This window comes from Clarias gariepinus, chromosome 22 (genome assembly GCF_024256425.1).
Source record: "Clarias gariepinus isolate MV-2021 ecotype Netherlands chromosome 22, CGAR_prim_01v2, whole genome shotgun sequence".
Taxonomy (NCBI): domain Eukaryota; kingdom Metazoa; phylum Chordata; class Actinopteri; order Siluriformes; family Clariidae; genus Clarias; species Clarias gariepinus.
Window position 1 is genome coordinate 9,427,963 of NC_071121.1, and position 19,986 is coordinate 9,447,948.

The 19,986-nt window shown below is 37.8% G+C and overlaps 2 protein-coding genes across 4 annotated transcripts in view; both read left to right on the forward strand.

The window, feature by feature from the left end:
• Positions 1-2,442: 2,442 nt before the first annotated feature.
• On the forward strand, positions 2,443-8,597 carry tmem82 (transmembrane protein 82). 3 transcript variants are annotated; one of them, XM_053481851.1, is made up of 7 exons: positions 2,443-2,530; positions 2,631-2,742; positions 6,058-6,130; positions 6,226-6,403; positions 6,489-6,906; positions 7,279-7,463; positions 7,549-8,597. In XM_053481851.1, the coding sequence occupies exons 2-7, from the start codon at positions 2,658-2,660 to the stop codon at positions 7,609-7,611; spliced, it is 1,002 nt and encodes a 333-aa protein (XP_053337826.1). In that variant the 5' UTR covers positions 2,443-2,530; positions 2,631-2,657; the 3' UTR covers positions 7,612-8,597. The 3 variants fall into 3 exon arrangements, with proteins under 3 accessions (XP_053337826.1, XP_053337825.1, XP_053337827.1); XM_053481850.1 differs by having other exon boundaries at positions 2,643-2,742; positions 7,549-8,596; XM_053481852.1 differs by having other exon boundaries at positions 2,463-2,530; positions 2,647-2,742.
• Positions 8,598-11,587: 2,990 nt separating this feature from the next.
• Positions 11,588-19,986, forward strand: part of spen (spen family transcriptional repressor) — a 41,309-nt gene continuing 32,910 nt past the window's right edge. The window contains exons 1-2 of the mRNA XM_053482491.1: positions 11,588-11,819; positions 18,089-18,409. Of these exons, the coding sequence (XP_053338466.1) occupies positions 11,737-11,819; positions 18,089-18,409 (404 nt within the window). The 5' untranslated portion in view covers positions 11,588-11,736. The remainder of the gene's footprint in view (positions 11,820-18,088; positions 18,410-19,986) is intronic.

The window sequence follows — 19,986 nt, forward strand, 5'->3', positions numbered from 1 at the left end:
TTATCGAGTGTGTGGATCCTAGCCCTGCGCCATATCGCCCCCTACCAACAGGAGCCGGTATCTCCGCCAGCCTCTCGACGTCACACAGCGCTGTATTAACGCGTCATTCCGCCATCTTGGTTTGTTAACAGTTCTTTATTTACTTCATTCAAACAAGAAAAAAATATTATTGTCGCCGTTTCTTTTCTTTTTTTTTCTCAGTATTCATTTTGTCATGTTTTCTCCCAAATGGCTTGTTAAAACAAGACTTTTATATTTTGATAAACATGACAAATCACATTACCAAGCGCTTACAACCACAACTCCTTCCATAAATTTTAGACTCCTAAAATTTTTTTAATTTTACTCGTAGGACTTTTTTTTTTAGTTATTTTTTATTTAAGTTATCACAGTGTAAGCTGATCTTAATGCAAAATGTTGACCAGAGGGCTCACCACGGCCGTGAAATGGGAATAAATACAAGTCCAGTCATGTTAAATAGGCTTTTATTGTCATTTCAACCATATACAATTGAGAACACAGTGTAATGAAACAACTTTTCCCCAGTACCAAGATACTACATACAACATAATTTAACAAACACGAAGAGCTGAAGACAGCACATTGGCTTAGTGGTTAGCACTGTTGTCTTGCACCTCCAGGGTCCGGGTTCGATTCCTACCTCTGTGTGCAAGAAGTTTGCATGTTTTCCCCACAGTTCGAGGGCACGCCCTGTGATGGATTGGCACCCCACCCAGGCTATACCCCGTCTCGTGCCCTAAGTCTCCTGGATACGCTTCAGGACCCCAGTGACCCTGTATACAAGATACAGCAGTATAGACAATGAGTGAGTGAATGAGCTAAGAACTGTACAAAAGTGCAAGTGTGCAAGCATTAACAAAAACATCCCAATACAATACCATACACTGTGACAATGTAGCACCGGCTTGTACACAGAGTTGAATTGTCGATATTATACTGTGGTACTCACCACTGGTCTCCAAGGTCTCTAGAGGTGACTAGATGAATGGATGGATGAGAAACCCAGCTTCACAGGGGATCTCCTGTCTTTCACATTGTAGTTTTCTGACTGCTCTATTACACACTCTTCAACAGAATTCGAACCCTCGACCCTGGAGGTGCAAGGCCACAGAGCTAACCACTACACCACCGAGCCGAATAAAATTCTTTAGAATAAAAACTTTATACTCAAGTACTTTATTAGGATTTTTTTAAATGTTAAATGTTGAGCACAATCTTCCACTGAAATGGTCTTTTAGTAACTAAAATAAACAGAGAAAAGATGCATTTGTCCTTGTTATTAGCAGTTAGACAGCATATACAGGCAATTCTTTGCATTAATGACCTGGATTTATAATCCCATGTAGCAGGATTCTGTAAAAAGGACAGCTAAAATATTTTATGCAACCCAGCACATGGACAAAGTTAAAACAAAGTAAGAATTTTAAAGTTATACGTGTATATACAGTAGAATGAGCATAAAGTATTTTCTTCAATATCAAATAAAAATTTACCTTGATGTATACTATATTCTGTATATCACAATACCTGCTAAGAGTTTAGATTTTCTTAGTGACACATTTTTTTAGATGTTTTTCTAAATAGTTTAGACCTTATTTAATTTATACTGGTCAAATATAACATTATCAGATTAACATTGATAATCAATTATTTATCAGTAAACTGACAGAATCATGGTCCCCAAGGATCAAGTCTCGCCCATGTCTGTAGGGACCAAAGGCTAGTCCGTCCAGTCTGATCCCATAGTAAAGCCAATGCAGCACAAATCAATAAAAAAAAAACAAATGCTGGCCATGATTGAAAGGCACTAGAATGACCAAAGTACCACAGCCTGCTGTGCACAGGGCTCAGCAGTCAAGGAGCGTATGGCCCCCTGCCCAGCCTCCACAATCCTCGGATCTCTATCTAATCAAGCATTAATGGAATGTGCCAGACAAACAAGTCTGGTCTATGGAGGTCCACCCAACAACCAACAGTTCCCAAAGTGTCTGCTGCCAATGTCCTGGTTCCAGATGCCACATCACACCCTGAGTGGTTTTGTGGAATAATTACCTGAGGAAAAAGAGCTGGATGACACAGGGGAAACCTACACAACATTGAGCATAATGTTTGGTATTGTAATGTTACAGCTAATAGGTATAAATCATTTAAACAATAATGTATGCCTTTTTTGTGCTTAACTCTTTAATTCAGCATTTCAATGCCCTCAGAACTAAAATGATCACTGTGTGAGCTCTTTGTGTCAAGAACAAAAGAAAGATAAGCATTGGGAATAGAGATAGGTTTTAATCATTCCCATAATCATTGACAAATGTTTTATCATTATGAGTAATTTGATTGCTAACAATGATGACTAAATGGCTTATTACTTTCTTTGGGAGGGCTTGATGATTGCATAAGCCACGGAGAGCTGAAAAATGACCTTTGAGACAGGGCTTATCTGACCTACTGCTAGCATACCAACTACAAATGGTTTTTAAAGAGGAGAGAATTTCAAAATAGCTATACGGTAAGTAAAAATATTATCCATTTGTTGTTGTTGTTGTTCACATTTAACAGCAGATAAATTAACGTAAATGCACTGAGCCTCACGTTAAATTCACGAACAGATGTTTGTCCAGACAGAATAAAGTGAGATGTTGTCCTTCATTTCCTGGTTTGTACCAAGTTTACCCACTTGGCTCATACCTGAGACAAATCCTCTAGAATGTATTTTACAAGGTAAGGCAACTTGAATTGATTTTGTGTAGTCTTGTTTGAGCAATAATATCTAAATAATTTGTGGAGGAGCAACATTATATTAATAACTTTAAAACAAATGAATGGTACAGGGTTTAAAATATTAATTAGAAGCTCATGGAATCCCATGTATTCTTGCTGAGAATAAAAAACTTAGATTATTCAGCAGATCATTATAAATACAAAAATAACTTAACTGTTTATAACTTGTACCCCAGCTCCACCAAGTTGCCACTGTTTGTCCCTTGACCAAGGCCCTAAAAAGGGCCTAAATTGCTAAGATGTAAAACTTTTAATAAAAATGTAAGCTGCTGTGGATAAGAGTGTCATTAAAATGTACAAAACATAAGCAAAACATTAATAGAAGTTTAATAGAAAATTGTACATTGTGGTCACAGTTACAGTAGAAGTAACTTTAACACAGTTGTTACAGCTGTCGTCACAATGTCTTCCAGAATCACTGTATCAAAAAACGAGCAGAAGGTAGAAGGTTTTGATTGAAATGTACATATCATTTTGTTTTTAAAAAAGCTTTTTTCAACTTTCATTATTTACAGTGTCTTATGAATAGTAATTTTAGTAATTTTGGCTCACGATTCTTTGCAGAATTATTTTAATTAAGCCACATTGGACAGTTTTCAAGCATGAACAGCCTGTTTAAGATCATCTCAATTGGATTTAAGTCTGGACTTTGACTAGGCCACTCCAAAACCTTATCATTATTATTTTTAGACAGTTTTTTGAGGAAAAAAAGTAAACTGTTATCTTATCAGTCCACAGAATATTTGCCCAAAAGTCTTGGAGATAATCAAGATGTTTTTTTGGCAAATGTGAGATGAGTCTCTGTGCTCTATTTGGTCAGCAGTAGCTTTTGCCTTGGAACTCTCACATGGATACTATTTATAATAACTTATAATAATAATCTTTATTACCACTGTTCCAAGTTTTCTCCATTTCTAGATAATGTCTTTCACCATGGTTCGCTGAAGTCCCAAAGCCTTAGAAATTGCTTCGACATTATACGTCAATTACTTTGTTTTATACCTGTTTTTGAATTTCTTTTTTAGATGTTTTAGCATGCTTCACTTTGCCAGACAGGTTCTATTTAAGTGATTATTCCCCCTTATAATAAATTAAATCATCATTTAAAAACTGCATTTTGTATTTACAGTGAAACCTCGGATTGCGAGTAACACCGTTTGCGAGTGTTCCGCAGGACGAGCAAAAATTTTAAATAAATTTTAATTTGGAAAACGAACAAGTCTTGGTTTACGAGTGTATCATGTATCTTGTTTTGACGCCAAGCGTCACGTGATTTTCTCTCTCTGCTCAAGACTTAGCTTGCTCTATGTTTGCGCACGTCATTGGACACCATGTCACACACACACAGACCCCTCCTACTTTCGCCTTTACAGACACACACACACTCTTACTCTCTGAAACAGAAACACTGCTCTGTTGCGATTATTTTCAAAGGTAAAGTGCAGGTTCATTAGTTTTATTTTTACTTTAAAGCAGTGATTCTGTTAGTGTGTCGCTCAATCGAGTGTCATTAGAGAGATTTCTTGTTTTTTTCCCCAATATAACTGTCTTTCTGTTGTGTGCGCGCTAGTAATGCGCAGGTCGGTATTTTTTCAACCCGCGGGTCACACTTTTTAAAAATAATTTGGCCCGCCCCAGCACCACTGTATCTATTTTTACAACCCGCCCCGCGACCATTAAATAGACATACTAGGCATTGTAATTCAAATGAAAACAGCCTTTATTTTAGCCTGAAAGTGCTTGGAAACTGTTGTCGCCCTGTAAACTGGCAACAACATATGATTATGAATATGAACGATAAATCAGGTTATATTAATAACAAGATAATGATACACATTTTAAACATTTACAAAGCAGCATTTGTAATCTAGGCTAAACAATTTTTTTATTTTAGATTTGTATAGGGCAGGCCTACAGTTTACAGCCTATGCTAAATAACCAGACTTTTTTTTTTTTCATTTATCACACGGAAATTGTAATTTAGCGTTTTTACGTTCGCTGTGCAAAAAAATAATGCTAAAACATTCGATTTACCAGCCTGACCTTTTTTTTTTATGATGTAAATTCCTGACCTCAATTTCTCCTGCACCTCGTCTTCCATCTTCATTTTTATTTCTTTGTTTTTGTTGTGACTGGCAGCGGTAGCTGCTTGGCGCTTTCACATGAAGTAACCTTATTCAAGAACTTAATAAAATAAAAAAGGCTATGGGGAATTGCACGCAACATACATGGATTTTTTAAATTTAATTTTGTTTTTAATTACCCGCCCCAACCCGCCCTGCAAATAAAGTGAGAATTTCTTTACCCGCCCCAACCAGCGGGGTTCGCGGGTTACCAGACGACCCGTGCATCACTAGCGTGTGTGAAAAGAGTGGAGGAAGGGTAACTGTGTAATATGAAAAGGGGGAGAGGGGAGCTTACTTTAGATTCACACACACACACACACACACACACATGCGCGCACAAACGGAAACGCTGGCATCTGTTGGGATTTATTTATTTATTTAATTTCAAGGTAAAGTGCAGGTTAATTTGTTTTATTTTTACTTTATATTTTGTGTTAATTAATTTTATGTATTTATTTTTTGGGCCTGTGAAATGAACAATTTGAGGTTCCATTATTTCTTATGTAAAAATTCTATTTGGTTTACGAGTGTTTTGGAATACAAGCCCGCTTCCGGAACAAATTATACTCGTAATCCAACGTTCCACTGTTCTTGGGTTATCTTTGTGTAAAATTAATTTTTTTTGATTATCTCAATCATTTAAATATGGAAAGAAATTTTAAAAATCAGGAAGGTGCAAATAATTTTTCATATACTTTCTGCGATCAAATGCTGAAAAACTGGTAGAATGGACCATCACAGTACAGATAATGACCCAAAACATACTTGCTTGCAAGGTCATATATATTCTCAAAGGGTTGAGTTAGATGGATGTCTCCTGACCATATCCTGAAGCATGCTTTTAACTTACTGATAGATAGATAGATAGATAGATAGATAGATAGATAGATAGATACATCGTTATTACGTAGAGTACATTATTAATCCCAAAGAGAATTCAACAATGACATAGAGGCTTGTTTAATTCCAGAGACATAAGATAATAGAGCAAATATGGTACATAAAGCAAATGATTTGTGATGTAAATTATAATAGTAATTTTAAAGCTTTAAACTAATAAAGTCCACACTTGCATGTTTGCCTTGTATTTTTGCATGGGATGCTGCTATACCGATGGTATTACTGACAGGAGTTGTAGGCGCATGTGGGGTCTCAGTGCTTTCCAGCCTCTTAAGGGTTCATTTATTTGTTGAAGCACAGAGGTAAGAGTCTTATATGTAAACTTCATTATATGGGCATACTGTATATGGAGGAAACACTGTGTCATTCTTGCCCTAATAGTTTCTTGTTTCCAAAGTACAGCAGACAGTAAAAATGACACGAAAAACAAGTATATTAATATTGGCGGTCTAAAAGACAAAATCCAGTTCTGGATCCTGACAGCGACCCTCGCCTTTGTGGGTTCTAGAGTTGCATCACTAGTGGTTCTCGAATTCTCTCTCCGAGCTATTTCATCACGCTTCACAGCCTCAGCAGTAAGATTTCCTCATCTGATAAAAAAATAAATCAATCCTTTGTTGTATATGAGTTTAAAAACATTCACATTCTCTCTTGTTTTAGGATCCCCTGAGTGATACCTTGTTACAACTTCTGGTCCAGTGTCAGTTTTCTTTGGGTTGTGCATTAAACTGCAGTCTTTATTTCCTCCATGAGGGGGCACCACAAGCTTGGCTAAGTTTCCTTCTGGCTGCAGCCCTGAGCTGGTTTTTGGCCAGACAATGTTCAAGATTATGGAACCATGTAATAACCATGTACCCTATACACAGCACCCAGCGCTACTGTGGGGTCTGTATAGGCCTTCTGACGTCTGGCACATCAATCCTGCCTTTTCTTTGCAGCACCTTGATTCTGATATTTTGTGTAGCTGGATTTGCTGCCATATCGAGCATCAACCAACACTTTCTCTCAACTACTGAGGCCTTGAGGTTCTGGACGCCACTCACAATCTGCTACACTCTTCTCGTCGTTTACATGCATGGTAAGAAAAATCAGAAATACAACAACTACATCACAAAAATAGAAAATTCCAACATAAGGGGAGCAAAAACATACTCAGGCTTCCTAACGATTGGTATAGACTATTTCTAGAAGCTCCTAGTAGTTTGATGTATGAAGCTTTAAATGATCTTCCTGTGACTCTGGAGTATCTGGTTTTGTTCCATTTTCTAAGAACCGCACACCAAGGTGGTCAAGCTATGCTAAATTGTCCTTATGTACACATGCGTGTACGTATTGTGCTCTGTGATCCTGGGTGTGCCATAAACAGTGTTCCATTGACAGACTCCAGATTAATTGCAACTCTGAAACTAAACCATGAATACAAAACAAATCACCACGCACTTCATTTCAGAGGAACAGCATCGGCAGCCTAGCGGACAGGCTCTTCTGAACACAGTGATGGTTCGCCTGGGCGGCCTACTATTATTGATGCTTACTGTAGGAAGGTGGGCAGACGTGCTTCACATCCTGCTGTGCTTCATCGGGGAAGCTGCCTGCCTGATACCAGCTCAGGAACTACTGAATAACACCTCTAAGGTGGATGGGAAAATAATATCAGCTTAGTTTATACATGTATGAAGCTCTGTAAATATTTATACACTTTAAATTTCTATTCTTGCAGGATGTTGCCAGACATTTTGGGATGAAAAATGAAGACCGGAGAAGACCAAAGAAATATGACTGAGACATAAAATGCTCTGAGAACCATTTTAAGGGGAACACAGAAAACAAACTGCCATAAGTTATTGGACCAGAGGAGTGATTTTCAGTTCACTTGGCCTGTCCACAATCTAAGCTTATAAACGTTGTCAATTGAACATCATTTGCTACCTGTATGTACACTGTCTGGCCAATAAAAAAGTTATTAAAAAAATTATTGGCCTAAATCAAACAAAGAAATGACTGCAAACGCATTATTAAAAGCTAGAGGAATTATTTTTGAACTGTTAACTTTATGGAAAAAATGGAAACGCAATTTATCAGAAATTAAAAAACATGAAACTCTTGGGAAGATGCTTTGTAAAAAAATAAACTAATAAGTAAACAATTTTTTATGTCTTAAAATAATGACAGTTGAAATCACAGCTATGTTTAATAGTGACAATAAGACACCACACACAGTGTAATGAAAGCATTAAGATTGGACTGAAAGAAGTCGTGCTCTGATGAGAGTCCAGATTTACCCTATTTCAGAGAAATGGGTGTTAGGGTAAGAAAGCAAGCAGAAGTGATGCAATCATCATGCATATTGCTCACTGTTTGCTGTTGCAGTTGCTTCTGGTGGTCAGGTCTAGGCTCAGCAACGTTATGTGGCAACAAAATAAGTCAGCTAATGACATGTATGACCAAATGATACTATTGCAGAGTGACTTTGAGCATGAGGAATCATTTTTACACATGACTCATTGTGCACTATAATCAAAGCTAGATGTTCTTTAACAAAATCTTAAGTGTGCACTTTTTTTTATATGTTAGACTGTTTTTTTTTTTTTGCCACATCAATATTTCAGATTTTTATAAAATGTAAGACTGCAAACAAACAATAAATTATGCAGTTTGGATGAAACTGTTAGCCTTGAGTCTAATTTTTTTTTTTTTAAGAAATTAAAACGTTCTTAGACTCCACAGTCTTGTGCCCAGTATAAAAGTGTTTCATAATAAACAACATTTCACGAATGTTTTTACGTTACAACATGGCAAACACTCACTCATCATCTATACCGCTTTATCCTGTATACAAGGTCATGGGGGGCCTGGAGCCTATCCCAGGAGACATTAGGGCACGAGGCGGAGAACAGGCAATCTCGGAATGCCAATTAGCCTAATCAGCATGTCTTTGAACTGTGGGAGGAAATCGGGAGCACCCGGAGGAAACCCATCAAACACATGCAAACACCAAGCACACAAACCCGAGGAGGGAAACAAAAAAGGACCCTGGAGGCCACCGTGACACGGCAAACAATTTAATATTATTGCAAAGCCTTCATTTTAAAAAGTGAACACAATTTTCACATTGTGTTATGCCCATATACATGAGTTGTAATTAAGCTAAAGCTACTAAACATGAGCAAAAGCAAGGATCTGGAATATAACCGATTTCGCATCGAGTACGAAGGCTTCTGAAAGGCGCAACAGAAATGTATTTTTATGGCATGAAGTTTTTTAAAAAATCATGTGCATTAAAAGATGATAAAATGTTGCAATTTCTTTATAATCCTACAGATGGTCCACAAAACTATTTAGGCATTTTTATAACCTGTGGTAGTAGTGAATTATTTGCTAAGTTTGTTAAATAATAATTATGGTGGATTACAAAAATAGTTAAATGTTAAACTCTTGAATTTTAAGTTAGTTTGTATTGTTTAAATGCACTTGTTTTTTAAAGTAAAAAAAAAAACTTAATGTTATAAGGAATGGGCTACATTTAGTTAAGCATAAATCTCTTTTTAAAGATTTAAAATTGAAGCATAATAAGGGGAACATGTAATATCGAATCGGGATGTTAATAAAATCGTGATACTTATAGAATAGCAATTTTAATCGAATCGGTATCGAGGTGTCGTCATTATATCGAATCGGGAGGTGACTGGTGATTCCCATCCTTAGTTTCTTCCCGTTTCAGTGTTTCTTCCCAGCGCTCTGAGTTATTTCACAAGGTTCAACATACACAGAATATAAGCAAATGTGTGTGTGCGTCTGTTAAACCTCAAAAGAGACGTAACGTTTAAACTGACAGTATTTTTAATATCCTAACGCTATACATATTCTTATAAACACAAAATGGCCGCCGCTGTCTGAAGCTAACTGTTCTCTTGGTATGAACGGCGCGCGCGAGACACAATGCTCAAAATGGCGTCATATTACAGATAACTGGGATTGATCCATTCTCTAGGACAACTGATCGATTTATTTAATAGCGATTACACTACACTACACTACCACGTTTTATAAACCGCGTCTGCATCTAAATACGCCGTTCATTACAATCTGCAGTGATTGATAAATAAACCCATGAATAAAACATTCTTTTAATCCAGTTATCAGCATTGCACTCCAGGCCAAGTTTTATTGCTGTTGTTGTTGGATTATTTGTCCTCTACTTCACAGAGCAGCAGCACACAGATATGTATTTCCAAAGCAGATCAAGAAATGTTTTCCAATCCCAAAAAGCATCGTGTTCAATAAAGTAGTATACTGATTTTATTTCTCTTCCTTCCAGGACTTTTGTAAATCCACATAATCCTCAATGAAGTTTGGATAGTTTTTTTTTACCCGGTGTCTATAAGCTTTCTTTCTTTCTCAACAAAATTTCGCATCCCGTACATGTTTTTTCCAGAAGTTTCCGCCACTCTGCAGTGTAGAATGGTAATTGCTCTTTGTCAAGTCCCCGTGGTGGGCGTGCTGTGCGCACGCGCGATTTGGCCACTGCAGTCTTTAGATTTGCCGCATTTTGACGCATGCGTGTTTTGCCTCGTTGCGTTTCGGTCTTGTCAAATCCTCAGTCATGTTGCATATTTCAACAGCATGTGTTATAAATCGGTCACAGTTTGTTTTATATTAACTAAAACCGATGGGTGAAATATGCAAACAAAGAAATTCCTAAAAATTGTAATAATGAATACAAAAGTGCTTTCTTTACGTAAGTAATAACGTCGATTTCGGGAAATTGGGTCTGATTGCAAGACAGAACCACATGGATTTCCTTCGTGCTTGTAACTGAACATATTTTAGAGTAAACTGTCATTGCCCTGATAATAAAAAAAAAAGTGCTGCATTGTGTCAGATGTTATATTTCCTAGGAATCCTAGGGTGATCAGTACCTTATGTCGAAGCAGAGATTATTTAACTTACTGGTTTTAGACAAATGTTTGTACAGACATTCTTGTGCACAGTTTGAAAATGCCAGCTATATTTATATCCAGCCTCACTGCGCTGGTGAAGTTTATTTCAAGGCAATGGATTTATGCATTGCATGAGGGGAAATTATGCATTATCCTTTGCATGTTGGAATGCAATCACATCCCAGGTTTTCATTTAATGTCCTTTTTTACAGGTTTTCGCACACGTTTAAAACCAAAAATATTGATATAGTCAAGGGGAAAAGTAATATAATGTTTTAGCCATATTTTTCACAGCATAGCCATAACGTCTTTCAGAAGATGCCACAGAGTAAACAAGCACCTGGTATAACATGAGAGAGAACAATGAGAGTGTGTAAACAAATCGGTCAGTGCTTCAAAGCATGCCTCAGTGTTAATGTATTAATTCACGAATTCTGCCAGGTTATAAAAGGTATGAAATTTGATTAACGATAGTACGATGCAATGCAATGCAATGTTGCATTCAGCTATTTATAAATCATGAATAGTTCATTTACTACATGGTTAAAAGAAATCACTATTTCTGCTCTGTAACGACATGCGGCAGCATATAACCTTGAGTAAGCCTACGCATGGTTATATTTGAAAAGTATATGCTGCATTGTACAGCATTTACTACACATTAATATCTTATTATTAACCTTATTATCTTGCAAACAGTGCGCGTCCTCGTGCAAGTACCTCAGCGCGCGCATCACGAGCAGCGCAGCATAGTGAACGAACGAACACGCGCGCGCACGCACGAGCTTCAGTTTCCAAGAGCAAAGCGGAGAAGGGAGACGCTCGCGCCTCGACTCTGAACATCTCAACATCTTTTGCAAACTCGTACACACATACACACACAGCACAGCATAACATACACTCGGGTCGGATTTAATTCCCCCCCAAAACAGTCATCTGCATGCTCGGGAGAGATCAAACCGCGCAGTATGGTCCGGGAAACCAGACACTTATGGGTGGGCAATTTACCTGAAAATGTGCGCGAGGAGAAAATTATCGAGCACTTCAAACGGTGAGTGTGTTTGAACGCGTGCATTTCTGAAATCATTTGCATTGCAGCTTGTGAATGCATTGTGAGCTGATGTGATGGAAAGAAATCCCACAGGCAGATCCACAGGATGAAATGTGTACTTACAGCTGAATATAATCTAAATTTTACTGCTTAGACTAAATGCATTATAAACTTAGACCTGGCAAGCTTGATCCCTAAGCAACCCAGACGCCTGTTAGCTAGCTAATTAGCACCTTAAAAAAATGTCAGCAGCAGTAGCACAAATCGCAAATCGCCATGTCTAAATGAATAGCTGTTACAGAAAGCAATAACACTGGCTACAAACACGCTTTGTTAGCTACCCAGCTATGTCAAAAGCTTGTGCGAGAACATGTGCGTAATTTTTTGTTGTTGCGAGCTTTCTAACGTTTTGTTTAGTTCGCCTGCCAGTTCACGTGTCAAATCAAATCATGTAAAGTCAGCAATGCGTGCAGCAGTAGCTTAGTAAAATGCATGTTTAGCATGCTATGCTAGTTCAGTCTGAGCTTGTGGCAGCATGGAGACAGACAGACAGACAGGTTAAGTGTCTGTACTGTACAACTTGTAATAACAGTGTTAGTATTCATGATCAAGTCGGTTTGGTTGTGTTGAGAATGCTGGTATCTTGGCGCGCGCTGGATTATAATATAATACACTCAAGAGTGCAAAGAGCAAAGAAATGTTCCTATCCATACACTACTATGTATGTTCACTGTTTTATCGTTCATTTCCCTGATTACAACATGTAGTGGTGTAAAAACTGCAGCCAACTTGATCATCTTTTAGTGCACAGGTTTCCACTCTGGTACTGTACTATACTATACTGTACTATATACAGGGGGTCTGGATGTCAGGAGACTTAAGGCACAAGCCCTGAATGGGGTGTCAATTGATCGCAGGGCACACACATACATATACTCTCGCATGCTCATTCACACCCTACAGAACGCAAATTTGCATGCACCAAGCATGCACAGGGAGAACATGCAAATTCCGTGCGCACAGACCCCGAGGTGGGAATAGAACCCTCCACCCTGGAGGGGCGAGGCAAAAGTGCTAACCACTAAGCCACCGTGCTGCCTCCCATGTATTGCTATGTATACCATATTCTTATTACCTACTGCACCTTTTGCAAATTAATCACTCTCACCTCTGTACATATAGACCCATACCCTCATTTACCACCTTTGTTATTTATTGTAAATAGCTCACTTTTGTTCTAGTTAGATGCTGACTGCATTTCATTGGCTCTGTACGTGTACTTTGCACAATGCCAATAAAGTATAATCTAATCTAATCTAATCTAATCTAATCGGTTGCATCCCACGCTTTGCATCTTTTAGCGTTTCTTTTCTTCCCACAGTCCAAAGACATGCAGATTAGGCTAATTGATGTTCATAAATTGCACATAGTGTGTAAATGAGTGTTCAATGGATTAGCACCCTATTTACCCCGCCTCATACCCTAAGTCTCCTGGGAGAGGCTCCAGCCCCCCCCCCTGCAAATCTGTATACAGGATAAAACAGTGTAAATGATGAAACACTGTAGTGAGTGAGTAAGTGTTTAAGGTGGATCAAGTGTGTTTTGGATTGTGCTCTGCCTCACTTGCAGAGTGCCTTGGATAGAAATAAAAAATGTTTGCCAGATAAATACATGTAAAAGTAGCACAGCTGTAGTAGTGTATTCTTGCATTATATTGTATTTTGACTCTGCAACAAGGGGCTGCAGTACCACAGATGTATATGCACGTAGTCAGATAACCTTATTTCATAACTTACCCTGGACCACATTCATTGTCATATATTAAAAATAATGTTGGTGTACAATACATCTGTACAAAGGTATTGCATGGGTTAAATGTTTGTTTTCTGGTCATGGGCTTTATGTGACATTTCAGCGACATTTCATTCACAATGTTCAGTTCAGTTTATGTCTTTTAAAATATTTTTTCTATGACTTTATTACATACACCATATGGACAAAAGTATGTGGACATCTGACCAAAGACACCTGTACAGTATGTGCTTGATGAACATCTCATTACAGAGTTAGTCCTGCCTGGGCTGTCATCATGTCTTTTCACTAGATTTTGGAGAATGCCCCAGGGCTATTTCTGTCATTCAGCCAAGAGCATAACTGATATTGAGCGAGGAGACCTGGGGTGCAGTCAGAGATTTAGTTTATCCCTGAAGTAATTAGTGGAGTTGATGTTAGGGCTTTGTGCAGGACACTTTAGCTCTTCTTCTCACATCATCCTTATCGGTTTACATATCGGTGTGATGGTCTGGGGTCCATATACTTTAGGATATAGTGTAGGAAAGGAACCTATGTATGTAGTCCAACTAGGGCACATGAAAGCCGTAGATGACCATTGTATTTATTTCGATTTGTGCAACCATGGTAGGACCTCACATGATTCACACACGCATTCACACACTATGGCCATTTTGGGAACGCCATCTGCATGTCTTTGGACTATGGGAGGAAACCGGAGAACCCGGAGGAAACCCACCAAGCACAAGGAAAACATGCAAACTCCAAGCACACATACCCGACACGTGATCGAACCAGGGACATGGTGGTACAAGGCGACAGTGCTAACCACCATGCCACTGTGCCACCACAGTGTAGGGTTTTCACCATCTACTGTCTAGCTGTAGCATTTATGATTTGGGGCCTCTTGCCACTGCTGACTTAAAAAACAATGCTTTTTAAGTGAAAACAGAGGTCTAAGAAAATGCAAATAAAATTCACCCAGCATGAAAAGACCATTCAGTGAAGGACACGGCATGTAAAAGACGCACGCTTGCTTTTTGCAAGCAGTTAATTTCGCTTTTATCTATATGAACTTTGAACAATGTATTCACAAGCCTTGATCTTGTGAGCAAATAGAATGTAAGTGGGCGGAACTGTGATCTTTCTGATCAGAGAAAGTAATGACTACTTATTATGCAATGTTCATGTACTGTATGTTTTAGGGGCAGACCCATTATCTCATGTTCCTGTTGTATGAAGTGTACGATTGGACCTTGGCAGTTTTATACTTATATTTTATTTGTGTAGTTGAGCAGCATGAGTGTTGGGGCCAAACATCTTAAGGGATTTTTTTTTGGTTTGATATTGAGCATGGGATATCGTTTGATTGTAGTGTCCATTTGTGTTTCCTCCGGCTTATTGGGTTTCCTCTAAAATCCAAACTATTGGAAAATCTATTTTACAATAGTCTCTCTCTCTCTCTCTCTCTCTCTCTCTCTCTCTCTCTCTTGTTTACATTCACATTTATGGCTTAAGGCAAACGCCCTTGTGTAGAGCTGCATACACTCTCTGCTAACCTTTTCTTTGTTTTTCTAAGTAGGTGTTATTGCATTTAAGCAGTTGTCAATATGCCCCCACACCCACATACCATCAGAAGTGTTACTTGTTTTGGAAACACTACATTAGTGTGATTTTTTTCTAAGGAGATGCGCCCGATTTATTCATTATCTAAATTCTAGATTGAGCTTGCATTACCTCCGGGAAATCATAGTGTTTTAGTTCTTTCTGGCTTCACCTACTATTCTCCTTTTCAGTTTAGCTGTTTCGGTCAGGACTGTGTTTTTCAACATCAAGGCCAGGTCACACCCTTGACAGTAATGTCATTTGAGTCCTGCAGAATTTACATATTGCCAATGATCCTTCCTTTGGTTGTGTTCTATATACTGTATAGACATAAGACAGATTTTCCATAAGTCTCCTAGACTCTCTCATCATGTTTGTTTTTTCAAGGTAACCGGTATTTAAAGTTCATATATTTTTTTTAACAAGTTAACACAGTCTCAGAGGTCCCCTTAAATGTGTGTGTTAATGCTGTAAAAAATGTTTGCATTTGAGGTGCTAAAATGTTGCAGTTCCTTTATATGGTGTACTCGTTCTCAACCTTATTTCTGGAGAACCACTGACCCACATATTTTAGTGTTTCCCTTCTCTACCACACCCCCTTCAATTAAGAACATGCTGTTAATTAGTTAAATTAGTTTTGCTGGGAGTAAAGAAAGCACTAAAATGTGAAGGCCATTGATCCTCCGAGACCAGAGTTAAGATTCATTCATACATTGCTAAGCAGCACAGAATCCTATGTGGTAAGTTTATTTAGAATTGTAACAGAATTAAAAAAATAAAATTATATTGAATCAGGTTATTATAGAATCGTGATACTAATAGGATCGCAATACAAATCAAACCGGCATCTAGGAATCGCTATAATATCGTATCAGTGGTCTCTGGTGATTCCCATCATTCCAATCGGATAATAATTTTATTCGTACCTCAATCTCCCTGAATTTCACTCCTCCTACAAGTGTGCCATTACAGTGTCTATGTAAATGAGCTACTGCTGAGCCACGGCCCTGCCAGAAAACACATCTGGGGGGGGGAGAAAATCTTATTAGATGATGTCACTACAGGGAAGAAATCTAATTGGACTCCAAAACACAAAAACACACCAAGCCTGAAATGCATAAGTCTTTCTTTCTTACTTACTTACTTACTTACTTATCTATTTATTTATGCTCCACCGTTTCACTGTTTTGTAGGCTGACAGTTCTGGTGTATCCTTAATACACTGTTTATTGCTGTCCAAACACATCCCCTATTAAGTCAGTAGTATGCGCTTAATTCAGCTGTAATACGAGCAGAGTTGCATTAGGTTCTATCACTGCTTAGTTATTGCTTGCTGAATTAGTTATTCAGCAACTAAAGCTGAGTTACTTATAGTGTAAACACCTGGTGCAGACTTGGATTAAGATGCAAACCTGCTGATTGTTTGCCCCCTAGTTAAATCTGCGTTAAGCTAAAAATTTGCTGTCAACATGTCATCATTGAAGCGGCTTCTGTGCATGTCAATATTTAGATAGTGAGCACAATTTGACAGTAAATTTTGAATAAAGTAGCTGTAGTTGTCTGTCGGAGTAGGAAATCTTACTAATGGAAATGTTAGCTTAAAATTATGTATATGATAGCGTTTTATTTACACTAATTGAATATACACTTTAGAAATACATCGATTCATTTCCATCATTGGTGACGGACAAACACTAATGTAAATAAACAGACCATTTCCTGGTAACTAGATTTGAATTTCAGCTCTTTGCGCATGTGCTGGAATCAAGTGTTTGCAAAATGCAAGTAAAGACCACCACATCTCAAAGTGAAACATTTATTACATACATATGTCTGGAAATCCTGAATGTAAGATATGCCAGAAACATATACCATACATACATGAGGTGTGTCTAAAAAACCGACAGCAGCACAGACAGGTAAATCTCAAAACCTCAGTCTGACAGTTTTATTGTATTGAAATCAATATGGAACTTTAAACATCATTGCACCAAAACCTCATCAAAAAAAAAAAAAAAGTGGGCGTGCACATTAATGTTTTGTTCGACCTCCTTTAGCTTTGATTATGGCACGCAATGTGGTGGGCAGCTCATGTGTAAGAATGAATGATTCCTTATGCTCCCACAACCACTCTTTCACATTTCGAGTCCTGCCTGTGCCATCAGGAAAGAAAACAAAATCCACTGCTGGGATAACCTGGTCATTCAGTACGTTAAAGCAGTCAGCTCAGTTCATTTTCATGCTATAGTAATTTTAATATTTTCCGACTTAATACAAGCCAATCATTTTGAGCCTTTTGAAAATGTGATATTTTTTCTGTACTGTGTGCACAACCAGGTTAAACATCATTTGACTGCCAAGCTGTTGCTTGTTAGTATGAAATAATAATTATATGTTTCTTTGATGTTGTTATGATGTTACGAAATGATGCAAAAACTTACATACAAGTCAATTGATTGCACGTTTTCAGAGATGTTTAGAGTAGGTTTGAGTGGTTGAACGTGCAAAATGGAAGAGTTACTTTATTTTCTTATAAACTGTGTGCAAATATTTATTTAAATGCTGGGACATATAGGTTCAGGTGTCATTATTATTATTATTTTTTATATATATAGTTTTTCATGTACTACAAGGTGCGCGTACATGTAATCCAGTGCTCATGTTGGATCACCCGAGATGGCAAATGAACTAAAATCATTTTAGTTGATATAAATCCAACTAATACTTATTTAACTGAGTAAGAATAGCTTATGATTGTTTTAATAGAAATATGTCACCATATGATTAATGATTAGTCACTACATGTTAAAATACAAGTGCCTCGTAATGTGTAACACATAAAAACAAATGCATTTCTGCTTGTCCTTTTATAGATATGGACGAGTGGAGAGCGTTAAGGTCCTTCCAAAGCGTGGATCTGAGGGTGGAGTGGCTGCCTTTGTGGACTTTGTGGACATTAAAAGTGCACAGAAGGCTCACAATACTATCAACAAGATGGGCGACAGAGACCTGCGGACTGATTACAATGAGCCGGGGACTATCCCAAGCGCCGCACGAGGACTGGACGATAGCCTGTCTATAGCAACGCGCGGGCGCGATGTTTCGGGGTTCACAAGGGGGACAGGGGCCACAGTTTATGGGCCTCCTGCATCACTCCACAGCAGAGAGGGAAGATATGAACGCAGACTAGACGGGTAAGTGGACATGGTTTCTCTGAAGCCTAGGGAACCATACATTTCTTATAGCTTGTATTATTTTTTTTTTTACAAGCATTTTGAGAGCAGGGCGAGACAATTAAATGATTATTCTAGAGAAAATGTAATGATTACAAAGCTCTGCTGCTCTTAGATTAAAACATGCTAAAGATGATTACTCAGTCATGCTAAGTATGTAATGTTTAGAATATAGCATGGAACGTATTCATTCTGGCGCTGAGTTGGATATTATAGAGAACAGATTCAAGGGCATGTGTTGGATATCATGATATCCTGGGACTTCTTCAAGCAAAGGGAAAGTCCACTGTATTGCCATTACCTGGGATTGCCCTGACCTGGAATACAGTACTGTCCATCATGGATTAATATCTTACTATTTTTTTTGGTTTGTTTTATTATGACACAACTTAGAATATTGTGGTACTTAGTTTTGACATGTTATTGGTAATTGGATTTAAGAAAAAAGTGATTAAGTGATTCGCTGGACTCACTGGATGGTGTTCAACGGATTCACATTGGATTTATGCAAACAAACACAAGGATATTTATCGCTACAGAGGTACCGTTTTCTCTTTTTCTTCAGGAATCATGCGCGTTATTAGCATTCTGTCATTAATTACATGGGAGACTTCTGCCATTGGCCATTACGGCAGAAACTGACAGAAACAGTGAGCAAACATCTTTATTTATGATTTATTTTTAGACCATTTTCAGTTGATTTCTGCTTTATTATTTTTGCTGATAATCTCCAATGAATAAAAGGCCTGCGTGTTGGATATAAAGGAGTATACGGTCCAACCAACTGAGGATGGAACATAATGTATTTTTGGATCATGGACTTACACTGAAGACGGAGTTTTGCACCGGGTAAAGTCAATCAGGATCCAAAACCATGGATTTCGGATTTGGATTACTTCTTCAGTACTGGATATAGAACTACAAATGATTTTGGATACAGCACGTCATAACGTCAACCATAAGAAGGATTTTTTTCGTTTTGAGTCACCCACTGAACTTATGCTCTGGCGGTGGATTATTGCTAGGCATCTGAAAGGTTTATTTGAAATGTCACCTCAGGATTGGAAAACATTTTTGAGAAAAGGACTTGGATTATAATTTTTTTTAAATGTTTTGATTGTTTCCAATTTATGGATGTGATTTCTGGAGTTAAAAGCAAAGAATCAAGGACATTTAATCATTTATTGTTTTGTGCATAATGAAAGACTATAATTGAAAACATTTACATTTTTAAAAATCCTCAATCCCCAGAGACACAGGAGAAAAAAAATCAAGAACTTAATTCATTTTTGTAACAGAGTCCAAGTGGATTTATTCTTCTTTCTTAAAGCCTCAAACTTTTTCGCCTCCATAGACGTCCTTTTCTGGCCCTAATCAATTTTTGGAATATCTCTGGATTAACCCAGCCACAAGATAAGGATTATTCCTTGTTTTTTTCTTACCATTTTTAACTTTTTTTTTTTTGCTCACAAAGTTCTGTCTCCCTAAATTGTATTTGGAATTGTAGGTCAAGTTACCACTGTCTGAAAAGGTTGGTA